The 17635-nt window shown below is 32.7% G+C and overlaps 2 protein-coding genes across 4 annotated transcripts; one reads left to right on the top strand and one right to left on the bottom strand.

The window, feature by feature from the left end:
• Positions 1 to 1416: 1416 nt before the first annotated feature.
• On the bottom strand, positions 1417 to 3350 carry LOC120068273 (RHOMBOID-like protein 13). 2 transcript variants are annotated; one of them, XR_005479141.1, is made up of 2 exons: positions 1732 to 3341; positions 1417 to 1640 (listed from the first exon to the last, which is right to left on the bottom strand). XR_005479141.1 is itself a non-coding variant. In XM_039019990.1 (2 exons), the coding sequence occupies exon 2, from the start codon at positions 2801 to 2803 to the stop codon at positions 1988 to 1990; it is 816 nt and encodes a 271-aa protein (XP_038875918.1). In that variant the 5' UTR covers positions 2804 to 3161; positions 3233 to 3350; the 3' UTR covers positions 1417 to 1987. The 2 variants fall into 2 exon arrangements, 1 of the variants encoding a protein (XP_038875918.1); XM_039019990.1 differs by having other exon boundaries at positions 1417 to 3161; positions 3233 to 3350.
• A 10918-nt stretch (positions 3351 to 14268) lies between these two features.
• On the top strand, positions 14269 to 16932 carry LOC120067920 (B-box zinc finger protein 24-like). Of its 2 annotated transcripts, none has more exons than XM_039019551.1 (3): positions 14269 to 14597; positions 15584 to 15883; positions 16424 to 16932. In XM_039019551.1, the coding sequence occupies exons 1-3, from the start codon at positions 14415 to 14417 to the stop codon at positions 16649 to 16651; spliced, it is 711 nt and encodes a 236-aa protein (XP_038875479.1). In that variant the 5' UTR covers positions 14269 to 14414; the 3' UTR covers positions 16652 to 16932. The 2 variants fall into 2 exon arrangements, with proteins under 2 accessions (XP_038875479.1, XP_038875478.1); XM_039019550.1 differs by having other exon boundaries at positions 16421 to 16932.
• Positions 16933 to 17635: the final 703 nt, after the last annotated feature.

Raw genomic sequence — 17635 nt, 5'->3', positions numbered from 1 at the left:
ACTTTGTCATCCCCTTGATACTTTCATAAGAAATTATAATGTTAATTTGAAGATCAAGTAAAAGAACAAGCCAAATTCATTAACATTATATATCAGTCCTTTATGCTTGACCTTTTTTTTTTAAAAAAATAAAATTTTGGTTCTTACTATTTAGAAGTTCTAATTTCATCATGTATGCATTAATTGTTTTTCCAATTAACTAACAAAATGATGGTGTGGTGTCAAAATAGACTTTATTAATCTCATTGATAAAACGTTAATTTTAATTTGATGAGACATTCGCCTATATAATAAAACCATTACAATATTAGTAACAATATGATAAAAATTAAATTTATATATTCTTGAGAGAGAGTGTAGGTGGATCAATTTGGATCAATTGAAGAAGAATAAGAAAAATTAATGTAGATATCAATTTCTTTGAATACCTAATCAACTGCCCAACCAAAAGAACCTTGATTTGAAAGTGTTATTGCAACAACTCCTATAGTTCAAATAAAATTTTTATTTCTTTTCCTCGAAATGAGTGAAAGTGTGAAGAATTTAATGATATTTTTTCTTCTTCTAATACATCAGTAAATACCAATGACCTAATTTCTTGAAAATTATGTCTATAAAACTCTCTCTTTAAAGTTTATGTCTCGCACTTTCACTATAAACTGTATAGCAACATATATTGGTGTCCATAATTAACATATTTCAAATCTTACTCGTTACCAATTAAATTTTATGTGAAATTAAATAAGCTATTCCATCCTTGTCAAAACTAATATACAATCCCTCTTTGAAACCGAAGGTTGGATCCTAAGAGAATAAATTCGAAGGTTGGATCCTAAGAGAATAAATTATTCAATCCATAAGCTGAATTTGGTTGATCACTTCTGTAATCTGAGAACGTGGTTATTACTAGTCTTTTCATTGAATCAAGTCACTTTGAGATTGTTTTCATTATTTGTTTATTTAACCTTTACAGTTTCAAAGAAGGATTTGAATCTTTTATTGATGTTTTTGAGCATTTTGTTATCTACATGTTTTTGGGTATTTCATAGGTAAGATTTCAAATAAACTATTGAATAAATCGAATTAAGAGCTTAAGTTTCATGACAGACCTTTAAACTTTAGAAATCACAAGTTAAGATATGTATTAGACACTTTTTAAAACTCAAAACTTATTAGACACAAATTTAAAAGTTCATTTCCGAGTATTTTTTCTCTTGATAATTGATATATGTCTTAACTAGTGAGTTATCTACTAAACATTTTATTTAACCTCCCTACTGAACATTTAGTAACACAAACATTTCAGAGTTCAACCAAACTATAGGAGTTATAATAAAATGTTTTGTGACTATACATGGGCCAAATTAAAATTCAAGCTTTAACTGGCTATATGTCAATTAGAAGTGGACATAATAATTTAACCTCAAATTCATCAACATGTTTCGTTAATGACTAGAGATGCATTTAGAAATACTGAAAACACTTAAAAAAAACACCTTCAAAGAAACTACAAACACTTGAAACAATAATTCACTTAAAAGCCCTACTCTTAAAAATCATCACAAACTCTATATTAGGGAGCTTGTTGCTAGGCAGTGCCTTCAAATGTTGAACAATAATCCACAAAACACTTGGCTAAACTACAAAGAAAAGGAGGAAAAAAAATCAGCAAAGATGAAATTTCAGCTTCTATGATACAAATGTGATTGACAAAATCCATTTATGTATTACTTCTTGGCTGGACCGTCTTATCTTCCATACAGCTGATATCTCCTGTGCAATTCTCAATCCCAATGAATGGAAGAATTGCACACCAGTAATCCTGTCACCAAAATGAGGAACAAGAGAAAATCCTGATAGCTTGACCAGATCTTCAACATGAGGGCATCCCAAAGACCAAATATATCTTTGGCAGAAACAACAGGATTTCACTATATTGCAAACTGTCAATTTTACCATCTTAAGTACGCAAATGACTCCTAAAACTTCATACAATCTCTACATCTCCAGTTGGCAATGCATTCATCTGCAAGGTTCTACCATTTCCAGATGAAAGAAATCGAACAGATGGCAAGGAAGGGTCCGTTACAGATTCAATCTCCAGAAAGTCAAAGTCGTAGGTGTTAGATTTCTTCAAGCTAAATATAAAGACGAGAACAACCCATCCTAACATGCAAAATGACCAGAAGTTATTCATTCCATGGATGAAACCCCAAGCTATAGCATATCCAACAATTATTCCAGATAGATGTCCAAGAAAACTTGCTTGTGGAACAATAATGGAAGTAAAGATCAGTGATTCAAATGGTGCAAAGCTGATGGGTAGTGAAAGGAAGCCAAAGAGGTCCAATTTCGAAGACGGTTGCCTCACAGAAAGTATAGTCATCCACCCGAAAACCACACAAGAATATCCAACAGCTGTAACTCGTCGAAAGTATTCAAGCTTAAACTTTTGAATCAAGAGATGGTACATTCCTAAAACTAGCACACCAGAGAGTATGACCAGAACAAGAGTGTAGTGGAGATAATAAGGAACACCTAAGCCAATATGCCCAAGCTGTTCTACAGCCCCAAGACTCCAAAGAGCACTCATGTTGAAAACCAGATGAATAACACTAATATGGGAAAAGGCTGAAGTTATGATCCTCCAATGGTGGCCTTCCATGGCAGTTTCATAACTCAACCCCACATGTGAATATCCAATGTTTTTCTTCTGGATGTAAAACCATATAGCACAGCAAATCCCTATAATCCCACTTGTGGCTGGTTTTTCAAGAATCTCATAAAATAAAGGCTTCCCCATCTGAAAATTGCCCTTCAAAACTTCCCCTTTTACACAATGCCTAAATCAATACTGCTCATATACAGACTATAGTTTTTTCCATCAGAATCAGAAAATTAACAACAATTTAGTACCGGTCATTAAGTAACTTCCTACAGTACATTCAGTTGATCAAAGCCCTATCTCGGAATTAAGCAACTCAAAGACACCCAGATCGAGATCAGAACGATAAAATCAAAATAGAGCAATATCCAACGAACAAAAGGCAGCAATTTAGAAATTTCGTATCGTGAGAAGCAATTCAAATCAGTGAAAGAGGAAAACCTGACCGGAAATTGGGAAACTTGAGCAATGGGTATACGCAAAGATTCAGATTTTTCTGTCAACAGTGAAGAAATTGATGAAATGAGTAAAATTAGGGTTTCTTAATCAGATGAGAAATTTTCTTACTTGGGAGCTCACAGATGTTCGTGAAGGCTCTCGAAGATTTGGCTTGCTCCCAAATGCACATTATTCTTTTCAAACTTCACTCTTATTCATCCCATTTTTCATTTCTTTAATGTTATTCCTCAAAATGACACCTATTATTATTTATTTATTAGGATTCATAAGAAAAAATAGTAAATGTTAAAAGACTCATTTTAAAAAATAGTAAAAATATTTCAAATTTAGAAAAATAGTAAAATGATTTTTAGAATTATTAATTATTAATTATCAAAAGACGAAAATATCCCATCGAGACCAAAAACCTATCAAACTGAAAATACCAAATCTAAAATTCAAATCATAACATCGAAAAATCCATTAACTATTAAAAAATCTAATTAATTTTTTTAAATGTCTATTTCAACAAATCTAAAATTCGAAACATGAAAAATGATCTAAGATTCAATTAATTTTTAAAAATCAAAATATTTCAAATCTACGACTTGAAATTACTCTTCCAAGAAAAACCTACGTAACACAAATTTTTTTTAGCATAAATAATATTGCCGCACAAATACATTATGCTAAAAAGACATTGTATTCCAAAAAATAAACAACCAAATTTAATATGATTAATAAAATCACAAAGTATTCAATAAAACTGTTAGTCCCCCAATACTAAGTCCCACAAATACAACCATATTAAATATATATATTATATCATATTCAAAGAAATTAGGCAACCAATTTTAATTAATCAACTACACAGATACCTTGTACTTGTATTCAAGTAGAAAACATGTTCACATTTGACTACACGAATACCTCAACCAATTTTAATTAATCTACTACACAAATACCTTGTAATTTGCGTTCAAGTAGAAAATTTGTGTGCATTGACTATACAGATACCTTGCATTTGCGGACCAAAAAAAGAGCATTTTTATTTGTTTTCAACCCAGGATTAGTCTTAACAAAACCAATCGTAATGTCTTGGGTGAATTGTAATTCTTCTAATCTCTTTAGGTGGTGGTATTTACCGAGGTGCATGGTTTCTGTTCTCCTTTCTCCTTAAGTTTTACCATTGATTAAAAAGGGAAGGAACCTTGTTACTCGGTCTTTACTCAAAAGGAGAAGAAACCATTGATCACCTCATGCTTCAATGTCTTTTTATTGTTTAGGGTGGTCCTCTATTTTAAAAGAGTTTGGTCACTCTATCTGCTTCCCAATAAAGGTTGAAGTTTGGTTGTTTGAGCGCTTAATGGGAACTTATTTTAGGGGAAAAGAAAAGATACTATCAGGCTGTGGTGTTAAAGCTACTTTATAACTTACTACACAGATACGTTAGATGCATTCAATCCAAAGTTCAACATCTCATCACCAATAGGTTCTACACTAAAAAAATCTATCCTGAAGCACTGACTTAAAATAAAAAGTCTCAACGGTTAGAAATGACTCTTGGACTTAGGCTCATTGTAAGAGTTAAAAGAATCCCATATTGAAAAATTAAGCAATGCCTTAAAGCTATAAATACCAAGGCATGTTAGAGATAACTCTAAATTGTAGTGGTGGTGAAAGGGTTCATAATTGCACTTGCATGAAAAAAAAGTAATTTTTTATTACTACTTATCCCTTTAGTCTTTAACCTAAAAATTAAACTTTTTAATACTAAATAAGTTATTTTATTATTGGTGACTGTTTTTCTTGTTATGATTTATTATTGGTGGCTGTTTTTCTTCCTGTTGCTTCTTCAACCCTAGTCATTTTCATAAACTTCTTCTTCTTAAACCTAGAAACATCGATTTGAAAAAAATAAGCTTTCCAAATATCTCTGTTAATCTTCCTTCATCTGTTCTTGTTTGAGCGATATTTCCCCTTAATTTCAATCCTTTCGGCGAGTGCATGCTTGAATTTGGATGTTGTGTTAACCTTGGGAATAATTGGCATAGTGATCGAGGTGGCATCGTAATTTTTTTAGGTCAGTGGTTCCTCCATGGTGCAACAATTCTTTGACTTTTGTTTTTACATTTTGAAAGCAATTATTTTCTCCATATGTCAATCAAGAACGATAAGGCCCTCCCCGATTTGTCCAAACTCGAATCACTCGATAGAGCGAATTACCGCCGCTGGTCTAAAAAATTGCTGATCTTCTTTGAGCGGCTAGAGGTTGATTATATTTTCACCATAGAAGCACCTAGTATTACCAAGAAGGTACTTATTGTCACTGATCTTCATTGAATTTCAGAATAAGTTTATTGTTTTACAAACCACGAGTTTTAGGACATAAAACCCAATAGGAGCCATATCGTGGAAGTCTGTAAAATAGACATGCATAGCTAGATCCACCATGGAATTTGAACTTATTGCGCTAAAGTTAACAGGACAAGAAAATGAGTGGCTTAGAAGTCTACTAGGAGATGTATCATTGTGGGGGGCATCAGTACTAATTTTAGTACATTGTGATTCACAAGCTGCCATAGAGATTGCCAAGAATAGTATATATAATGGCAAAAGAAGGCATATTCATCTTAGACATGGAGTTGTGAAACAGTTGTTAAAAGAATGAGTTATTTCCTTGGAATTTCTGAGGTCTAAGAGAAATCTAGCTGATTCTCTGACCAAAGGACTAACAAGGAAAATAATCTTAGAATCCTCGGTGAACATGGGACTTAAACGCTTATAGTGGTTTATAGCCTTTTATATGGATGGTCTATTGTGATAGACTTGATGGTCCATAGTCCTTTTATGACAGGTCTATTGCGATAGACTCGATGATCCGTAGCCCTTTATTTGGGTGGTTCTAGTACGAACTTGATGGATAAAACTAAAAATCTTTAATGGTCCATAATCCTTTCTTTGGGTGACCTTGATATGAACTTGATGGATAATGATGAAATCTTCATAGCTCAGTATCTGAGTGGTTTGTCTTTGACAGACTTGACGAAGTTTGTCCTGGTACGGACTAGATGATGAAGACTTCATAGCTCAGTTGTTTAGTGGTTTGTCTCTGATAGACTTGATGAAGCATTTGACATGATAGTGAATGTGTGATCGCCTTCTATGAAGAGTTTAAGGGTATCTTTCTAGAGCTTTCATGGTGACTCGAGGTTTATGTGCATGGCCTTAATCAGCACAATCTAAATCGCAGAATCAAGGAAAAGTACTTGGAGTAAAACGTGTTATGGGGGTCTCAACTAATATTATTGAAAGTTCAAGAGGTAACTCACTTTTTCTAATGAGGTTGTTGCCCAGTTTCATTATGCATCAATTTAAATCGTTAGATATTGATGTTTAAGTTTGATCTCCTACCTTTGCCCAGAACGATTTCTTCTTCAAATAATTTGTTTTATTTTAATTTTTCTATCAATCATTTGTGAGAGATTTTTGGAAATGACTCCTAGGCTGGGCTCATAGCAAGAGTTAAAAGAATCCTACATTGGAGAATTAAGCAATGTCTTAAAGGTATAAATATCAAAGCATGCTAAAGGTAACTCCAAAGTGCGGTGGTGGTGGAAGTATAACCCTTTCACTACACGTGCGTGTTGTCGCTCCTACCGTTTATCCAGGTGGGTACGAGTATGAGTATGGGTAACTGTTGGGAATGTCCTAAAATTCGCAGTTCGTATTCATGGAAACATATTTTATTTATCCATAAAAGTATTGTTGAAGAATTTATTCAATAAAAGTGTTATTAAAATTGCATTATGTTATAAAATCTAATAAACGAATCCATGACTATAGTATGAATAGTTTAACTTTATGTAAAAGAGGATCAAGTTATAGTATATAGCCAAAAAGGTCTATAAGTATATGGATGAGATTGAGTATCTCATCCTGGAGACATTATGGATGCGACCTACTTTGTATACTGATACAAATGATGTGATCCCAAAATCGTTCATGTGGAGACATATGAGTGGAGGTATCCTATGCAAAAGATGTTTGCATAAGACCGGAACACGAAATAGTTACTTTTTCTTTATAACGACCATTTACTGTTAAAAATGAATATTTCAATTCGATGACTTAGGGTAACCCGATCTTAATCCTGAGCTAACTATGAACTCCTGTTTATTCGGGATTATCATTTGATCTACGTAGGTGAGAGTAGTTCAACAACACTTCTCAACAAGCCTCTCATTATGGGATAAGAACGGATAGATAGTTGAGGACATAGTCTTGCAAGATGAAATTCGCTCCTACCCATTTTAGGGTTAGCAGATAGGTTGTTCCCTAAGTACTGATTTCTGATCTTCAACAAAGGGACCTCGCCCTCTCATGGCTGAGAGGGACATGGATTATTAACTGAACTATAAATCAATTGTTCAATAGAGGATTAGTGAGAGCTTAAGGGGCAAAATGTATTCACAGAGACAAAACGATAATTTTGACCTAGCTGTAAATACGAACGACCTGTGAAGGATCAACTTACTAATTATGGTTAAACCAAGTGGACAAAAATATATTACAGTGAGGAGAGTGCAGCTATCGAGTTATAGTGGTATGTCTTGGTGGTTAACGAATATTAATTAATTCTGGTTAAAGAGTTTAATCGATTAATCTCAAATCGTTGGAGCTCATGATCTGTAAGTTTATAAGGTCCCTCTACTAGCTCGTAAAAGATTAAATCTTGGATTAGAATATCCAATTTGAAATTAGGGTTTGGAATTTTAAATGTTCAAATTTCAATTTAGGGTTTGAATAATTATATTTGGTATAATTAACATTTAAATCATTGAAATTAAATGTAATTGGAGAGTTTAAAATATTTAAATATTGATTACATGAATAGAGATTTTATGTTTGAATTAGGTGTTTTATTAATTTAATATTTGATATTAAATTATTATTTATTTAATTAAATTTGTTTAATTAATTAAATTAAATTAATTTTCTTTTGGGAATTCAATTCTTTGAAAAATTGAATTTAAATCATGTTTAATTTATTTTAAAATTAAATATAATGAAAATTAGAAAAATTGGAAATTTTGACATTTGAGTGGAATTCTCCAAGATTTCATTTTTTAGTGGATTTCTCCAAATTTTAACACCTAGACCACTCACTTAGTGCTAATTGAAGTGTCAATTAGCTGAATGAATGAGTGCTTGCATGCTTGAACTTGTTAAATACTTCTTTTTTTTTAGAGATTTGAAGTTCATGCAATATGAAATTTATGAAATTTTTGCAAAAACTCTTTTACTCTCAAGCTTTCTCAAGCCCATCTTGATCTCTCTCAATTCTGAGTTTTCACCACTCAATCCAAGGCTGAGAATAGTAGAGAAGATCCTCTTGGTGGTCTACTGTAGATTTGGAGATCCAATTTTGTGGTTTTAGTAAGGAGCAAGTGGAAATCTACAAAGGTATACACAATGAAACCCTCTTTCGGTTAAAAGTTGTTTTTCAGCATGCTTTGTTCTCAAATTAAGTGTAATTAGAGTGCTTAAAGATTCTGTTAGCTTCCATTTTATGCGTCATTACTCTATTAGTAACCGCACTTTACGCGAAAAGAAAACTTTTTATTACTTATCCGTTTAATTTTTAATCTTTTAATATTAAATAAGTTAGTCGTTTTCATAAGCTTCTTCTTCTTAAACCCACTAATCTTCCTTCATATGTTATGATATTTCCCCTTCATTTCATTCCATCTTCTAGCGGGTGCACATCTGAATTTGGATGCGGTGTTAATCTTGGAGAGCAACCGACAAAGTAATTGACACCGAGATCGTGTAGTAATTACATTCAAGACAGTGGTTTATCCACGGCACAACAATTGTTTGATGTCTATTTTTACATCAACCACATAATTCTTAGTAACAGTCATCTCCTCCTAATCACTACACTTTTCTCGCTGCCACCCCTTCCCCTCCCCTACCATTCACACTTCCCACGGTTTCTAGTTAACATCAATCCACCCTCCTTCATCCCCATGAATCTCCTCCTCCTCTGCCCTCCACCCATTGCCTCTTCTTCAACAAAATGAACAATGATAAATCTTGTGTTCTTCTCTCTGCCCCTCACTCCCACCTAAAACTCAACTTAGATTTCAATGTCATCATCTATTTTTCTTAAAAGAATTGTGAGGAATTGGGTTTTGATTGAAATTAGGAGTTCAATCAATGTATTGACGACAATTTCGTATAGGGTTATTCATTAAAATCTTTAAGAACATTGTTAGTTGATAACAATAAATTATTAAACTTGTGTTTGGATAATAATATTTGCAATAAATTTAAAGAAAAAAAAAATATAATACTTAATTTGTAAATAAATAGAAATACAAATATGATTTTTTAATGACTAAATCTCAATTTTTTTAAAAGGAAGAAAAGGGATTTTTAAAAAAATCAAATATTAGAGATTTAGTAAAACAATTATAGCGTATCTGGATCCTCCGAAGGGTATTCTAGGATTTTCAAAGATTGAAATCATGTGATGCATACGTTGCTTGCTATAATTCTTATGAATTTCTAATTTTGCCAATTATCTAAACAAAACCTAAAATTTTGCTATATTCTCCATTTTTTCTATTTATTTTAAGTTTAATAATCACAAATTGGAGTGTCAAACCACATTTTAAGGGCTTTTTGGGGCGTTGAGTTGAGTCCATAGAGTTCATTGTTTGGGATGCAGAGTTATTTTATCTGAGTTAGAAGCCTGTATTTGAAGTGCTGGATTGAGTTTATATGTTTGGGTATTTAATATAGTTTTTTTACATAAAGAATTTGTTTTTATGGTCGTGGGATCATTTATTTTTTGAGTATGGGTTTGGGAGAGAGGTGTGGTCTGGGGTGTTGCGTTGGGTTCGTCGCATCGGGTGGCGGATTAGGATGTAGAGTTGAGTTGGTTATGCCGAGTGGGGTTGGGTAAAGGGGTGCGTAGTAAGTTGTTCTGTGTTTTCTAGTGTGTTTCCATATACTTCATTTGACAGGAGCGTAATCGGCGGCTGCATGGAGGTCGATCGAGGTCGGTGTCAGCTCTAGTTCACCTTATGATCTCTACGGTTCGTGCTCGTGCTAGTGTGTTTACATATGTGTTTTTTTTTTTAAACTTTACATTGTTATTTTTTTTTGCTGTTGTCTCTAGTTTGTGGGGGTTTTGGGTCCTTTTCTCTTGCTTTCTCCGGATGGTTTGTGAGTTTGTGGGGTTTTGTTATGGTCTTATCTTGTGGGCTTTGTTTTGGTTTGCTCTGTCTTTGCGTTTTGTTGTTTTGATGCCTTGATCCCAGGCTGTGAAATCCTCTTGTTGTTATATAATAATATCATCTATTCTAAAAAATTTGTTTTTATGATGATTATGTTTGTTTGAAAACTTTTTAATTTAATAATTCTACCTATCTTCTTGTTAATAAATAATGGATTGCATTTTGTTTTATTGTTTCTTATTTAAAATACACATGTTATGTTGGGAGTTTTGAGAAATGGAGTCTAGGGTTTACTTTTGTATCATGCATTTCATTTTTTTAAAAAAAAAAATTTAAGCAATCATTTTACAAATTTGTGCATGTGGCATTTCTGGATAAGTTGGCCAAAATTATATTAGATTCATTTGAATAAAACAAAATTGAATTTATATTATAAGTGGAATATCCTCAAAATGTAATTATGCTATATTGACCCTATTAATGATCATGTTATATGGTTGGTACAAAAAATATATAACAGATGCCATATTTTCAAACATAGTTATATAACACAAAAAAAGGTTATACATGATATGGGCCAACAAATGGTCAAGTTCAGTTACACAAAAGAAAATTATATAAACATCCATCCAAATCCTCTATTTCATAAATATGTTTGGCAACTTCTTTCTACCTTTTAGTTCATACTTATCTTTTTGCCATGATACAAGTTTTTGTTTAGATTAACATGGAAAAAAATGTTTTTCAAAAAGTCAATTTCATTTAAAATACTTTTGATAAAAATTGTTTACTCATGTGTTTGACAACTCTTTCTCAAAAGTGTTTTTATATATAAATTTGTTGTTTTTTTATATGTTAAAATATTAATGTCAAATTACTATAAAGGACAACCATAAAATATTATATACTAATAATTTAAAATAATGGTTGTCGAAGTTGGTGGAGGTCACTAGAGTTGACCACCGATAGTGGTGGTCGGATGTGGCCAGAGATGGCCTGCAGAGCTGCTGAGTTACTGTCAAAAGTGGCATTGGAGTTGGCCACTAGAGGTGTTGAATTATTATTAGAAACACAAAAAGAATCGTTCTATCTATTTTGTTTGATTTGAGGTCAGGGGCATGGGTAATGGCATAATCAGAAGCCAAACCCCCAAACAGTGATGCGCTTGGATAGCGTTTAAATGCACTGTCACCAAATTGGTGGAAATATGTATAAAATATTGATGGCAACTTATTACTCTCACCTCAAACACCTCCTAAAATATTAATGTATGTTTTACTCATTAGATATGCTTGAATGATTTATTAACTATTAATTACACTATTAATTACTCTTAATCCATATATTATAGAAAGTTTTGAACTAAGTTTCGGTTTGGATTTGATTAGAAAAAAATGTTATTCAAAAAGTCATTTTCATTTAAAAACATATTTTTAAAAATTGTTCAAAATAAAAATATTTTGTAATACTTTCTCTATATACAAGTTTGTTTGATTTGCTATATATTCAAAATGTTTCTATTAATAATTTCAAATTTTTATTTAAAAATATTTTCATGTCAGAGTGAGTTGCTAGAGTTTGTTATTAAAGATAATCGAAGTAGTTGGTCAGAGTTGGGCTTCAAAGGGTGTCTGGGGTGGTTGTTAGAGTTGAGAAATTAATTTTAAGTGTTTTTCTCAAACCAACTTCTATCGCATCAACAAGTAGAAAATAATTTGAAAATTAAAAGAAAACTACAAAAATATAAAACAAAAGAATTTACATGGAAAGCTCCAAAAGACAAAAAAAATCCAATATGTTAATAATTATTACAATCATATAGAATTCTCTCAATGGATTCAAACTGCAAGGACACTATCTCAAAACTTTTATGCTACCGATATCCTTTGATACACCCAAAGTCAAAATATTTCTAATTGGAATAATTTGAAACAAAATTATAGACTCCTTTTATAGTGCTTTCAACCATGACTATTTTAAAAGTTTCCAACGTGGGATTGCAACTCTTTTGATATTTTCCAAAATCCTAAATCTAAAATCATATTATCCTAACTAAATTGAACAAAAATCTTCCCTAGAAGACATGTGAGAATCTAGGATTGAAAATTTTTGTATGAATGAATTAAAGAGGTTGGATGGGATTCATTCCCTTTCCAAAAAAAAGGGAAAAAAAACTAAAACAAAAAAAGAAGAGAGGTTGGATAGGTTCTAACCCCTACAAATGGAAGAAAATAGGACTACATTAAATCATTTAGAAATGCACTCTAGTTAGATAGTTGCCTTTATGAAACCCCTAGAATTTTTGAGAGTTATATGATTATTATTATATGATTATTAAACACTTACTAAAAGATACTTTCGTAATTAATGAAAGTCATTTCTATGTCAAAATAAGCATTACATATTCTGTAAAATCGATTTTCGACGGAATGAAAAAGACATATAGTAGAATCGTAACCATAGATACATTCTTAATCGAAATGCATACATTTGTCTCAGAGGTTGTAGATTCAAATTTATGCCATATCACTTAAAAAATCAATTTCCATTTTAAATCAATATTAAAAGCTTCTAATTTTAACTCTTTTTTTTTAACGGTCATTCAAATGTCTTTCCTCTTTTGAAGTAAAAGGTCGAATATCGTAAACTCTTTTTTAATTTATAAAAGAATTATTTTAATAGCCAAAATGAACATAATATACTTTATTGTCTACCTAGATGTTAAACATTCAATTCACACCATTTACATAAAAGAGAAAAAGGAGAACGAAAAAAAACAACAGAAAGACACATTTTTTATCGCTAAGTTTTGAAGAATAAGTGCATTTAATCCTTCAAATTAAAATGTCACTCTTAAGAAAAACTTTAAATTAATATAGAAAAAATATATAGATACTGATGTGGCAAGATGACATGGAAATGAAAGATTATTTTAATATATTTTCCTTTCTTTCTCCCTCCTTTCTTGTCTCTCTCCTTCCTCTTCATCCTCTCTCTCATTATCCTTTCTCTCTCTATATATATTTTAAAACAATCTCAATGGAAAGTCCCAAGTCATCTAATCCCCAAATTGCTCAAAACTCAAAAGGGGATCACTAAATTTGGAATGAACTAAAGAAAAGACCAAGAATACAAGACACATTTTAAACTATATTCTTACTGGCAAAAAATAATATGTAATTCCTCTCTCCACAATTGATAAGCTCATGAGAAAGTACAAATAACAAACAAAAACACCCACCATGTGCACATTCATAACCCCTAAATTATAGTACTATTGGCATCAACCAAAAAATCGACATGACTACGGAAGCTAATATGTATCAATGGAGACCATGGAGGACTATGGGGGAGGACCATGTCATCTTGTTACGCCAACATCTATATATTCTTTTTATATTAAATTAAAGAAGAAAATTAGAGAGGAACTTTTTAGATCTATTCATCAAATTTGACATCAAATACTAAATGTACATATTATTCGAAATTTAAAGACAAAAAATTTATCTTTCCAAAGAAAAAGAGAAGCAAATTCTTTGGGTGAGTTATTTGGCATGTACAATTGCAAAAGAAACACGGTTTGATTAGAAGAAGAGTTGTTGTTCCCCATCGTACAAAATGGATAATGTTCTTCATCAATAAACAAACAGAGGAGCAGAATCAAGCGTAGCTAATTTTTTAGGGCTCGAAATTTCTCAGCCACAAACCAATCGAGCTCCACAGCCACACAAATGGCGTCCACTCTTTTCCGCCTTGTTGTCTCCACCATCTTTCTTGATTTTGATTTCCCTAAATCTCAACCCTTATCGTCTCACCCTTCAATTCTCCACCATTTACTCCTCTTTCTCTATCCCCTTCTTTCTCCATTTTCATTCTCTTACACCCACTTTTCCTTCTTCTCTTCCATCTTCCCGGCGGCACTGTTCTAGCGGCGCTCTGACCCTCGGAATTGCTGTTTCTTTCCCTCCAAATTTAATGGGTTTGTTGATCTTGGTGTAGGAAAGGGGGAAGAGGGGTTTCTGGGAATCTATCGAAAATCGTGGGTTGTAGTTCACAGGGAGAAGATGAAAATACAGTGTGATGTTTGTGAGAAAGCTCCTGCTACTGTGATTTGTTGTGCGGATGAAGCGGCGCTTTGTGCGAAATGTGATGTTGAAGTTCATGCTGCGAATAAGCTTGCGAGTAAACACCAGAGGCTTCTTCTGCAGTGTCTCTCCACCAAGCTTCCTAAATGCGATATATGCCAAGTAATTACCATCTCTGTTGCTTCACCTTGGTATATTGCTATTTCATTTGCTATTTTGGTCGATCTGATGGTTTTTGTTCTGATTTGATGTGTATTGATTAACGATTTTGAGTGTCGGGATGAGAATCTCAATAAAAATTACTTAAATCACTACTAAATCCAAAGCTTTGAGTTCTTACGTATACTCTTGCCACTCTCTCGCACTTGTGAGTTTGAAAGTTAGTAAGTGACTATCGATGTTAATCGGGAGTGAAACAAGGTGGAAGAAGTGTGAACACAGGATCTTCGGTTGTTACTTCAATTTTAGTACTCGGGGTTTGAATGTAGAATCTTTGATAACATATTAAATTTGTCTGTGCACTAAAAGATTTGAGCTTATAAATTATGGTGAAGTTGGTCTAGTCACTTTAATGCGTGGCTACTGTTGGGTAGAGAATACTTTTCCCTGATATCAGATCGTTTAACTCTCCTTGATTGACAGATGATACTTTGAAAGTAAACTGGCTTCAAGATCTAGAATTGGCATTTGTTTTGAATAACCCAGATAAAAATCTGTATTCATACTTCGTCGTTCTTATGATATTTTGATTTACTTTTTTTTTTTTTTTTTTTTTTTTTTTTTTTTTTTTTTTTTTTTATGGTTTACATATTTCTTTCTACTTGCAAAATGTTAGACATAGGGCATCCTATAAGAAGTGCTTGCAGCATGATTTATTGATGCATTTAACTGTTAAGGTCTCAAATTGATGTAGTTGTCAGTGGTAGTGACAGTTAAAACATGGTTGACCAATATTTGGAAGAAATTATGAAAAGATATAAGTAAGTTACAAATCATCATTGTTAGTTAGATTCAAATAAGTAAATTGTTGAGAATCAGTAATGAAATATTCTAATTTACCTTGAGGATGTCCATTTTTTGGTAGATAGTGGGAAGAATTTTACATTAGATGAAATATGCTAAGTATTCTATGTCTCATTTTGAATCAGGACAAGGCGGCTTTCATTTTCTGTGTTGAAGACAGAGCACTATTTTGTCAAGATTGTGATGAACCAATTCACTCAACCGGTAGTCTTTCAGCAAACCACCAGAGATTCCTAGCCACTGGAATCAGAGTGGCCGTGAGCTCAAGCTGCACGAAGGATGTTGACAAGGTCAAGATGGAACCTCCAAATCCAAAGAACCCTCAGGTTCCTGCTAAAGTGCCTTCACAACAAGTTCCCAACTTCACATCCCCATGGGCTGTTGATGACTTTCTCCACTTCTCTGATCTTGAGTCCTCTGACAAGGTAAGTAAAAGCAAGTTAGATGCTCACCTTCTAGGCATCCATTTACTTGCCTTTTTGTGGATCATACTGCAACAGAGGAAGCGAATTCTTATAATTCTTTTGAAGAACTTATTCCATCATATTTTGTTTAAATAGTTCTCACCATTTAGAAGGCGTAAGTTTTTGAATTCTTACCTTCCTGCATATGTTCAGAGGTGAGTTGACACATCGTTTCTCCCAAAGATCACATACACACTAATTTAACGTAAAAGTTTCTGAATATTAGACTGTTAGTTCGAATCCATACCCTGCAGTGTCTCCTGAAATTTGGGAGTTCAGATGCACAACTGTATTAAATCTCCAAAAACATTGTAGAAAATAGGCAGGCTTTGGGTTGGGATCCATGCCCTGTAGTTTCTTTTGAGATTTCTGCTTGCTGTTTCTAACATTGAGGCAAATTTGTCACAAAGAATTGCATCACAATACTTAATTTATAGTTCTCCATCTACTTATGATTATTTGGGATATCACACTTATCCTCCAACTCCATAACTGCAGCAGAAAGAACAACTAGAGTTTGGGGAATTAGAATGGTTAGCAGAAATGGGCCTCTTTGGCGAGCAAGTTCCTCAAGAAGCTTTAGCTGCTGCTGAAGTTCCTGAGCTTCCTACATCACATTCAAGTAGTGCACTTGCATGCAGACCGACGAAGTCGACCATGTCATACAAAAAGCCTAGGATCGAGATGGTTGATGATGAGGAGTTTTTTACGGTTCCTGATCTTGGATGAACAGAAGAGAGGCACTGATGTTGAGTTGGTATGCCTTAATGAATGATACAGTTTATAACCTTACAAAATGTGTATGTATGTAGTATTTATCGTCAAAATCTATGGTTTGATAGTATGCATTATAGTAGTCTTCTATTATCTTGTGGCTAGAATATTCGTTCAGTCCGGTTATTTTTGTTTTGTATCTTATTAACCTTATTGTAACTTTTGGATCTTTTATGAAAAATGTAAGATTATTTTAAAGAATGGCAACACGTGTTCGAGATTCTTGCCCTCCGATACTTGTTGGACACATGTCATATACTTGTTAGGCTCATGGATATTGTAATGCCTTGTTGAATTCATGTCCTAGAGTTTTGGAAGTAATGCCACCAAGTTCATGTTGTGCTTCCCTTGTCTTTTGCCCATGCTTTTACAGTTAGGGGTGTTGATCGAGGTGCGGCTCTAAACAGTCGGAGATAAGGAAAGAGATTTTTTACAATGCGACTGTTACTCTCATGACCATGAGATGTCATTCTTATGCTAAAATGTGGGATGTTGAAAAACCATTTTTAGATATTTTTACCTCAATTACTCAATTAATGATTTTTATATTGCCAATAATGTATCTTTTATTTGATTAATTAATTATGTAATTTCTTTAAATTATAATACTTTCATATTCATGCGTGCACATACAAATTTTTAAAATTGCCAATAATGTATTATTTATTTGATTTCGACAAATTTTGAAACTTATAATTTATATCTTGTTAAACTCCTAATTTTCATAAACAAACCAATTATTATTCGTGCATCTGTGTAGACTTTTTCAAATGTCGGTTTTACAAAATAGACGATTAGAATTGATTCATGAACAATTCTCAAAGGAAATTCTAATGATGAATCTAAATTGATTTATTTAAGAAAGTTTAGGAGTTTAATTGATACAACTTTTAGTCTTATATCATGTTTTTCCAATTGAAGTATAATGAAGGGTGTAAA

The sequence above is a fragment of the Benincasa hispida genome, chromosome 12 (assembly GCF_009727055.1).
Source record: "Benincasa hispida cultivar B227 chromosome 12, ASM972705v1, whole genome shotgun sequence".
NCBI lineage: Eukaryota > Viridiplantae > Streptophyta > Magnoliopsida > Cucurbitales > Cucurbitaceae > Benincasa > Benincasa hispida.
This window is presented reverse-complemented; position numbering and strand designations above follow the sequence as displayed.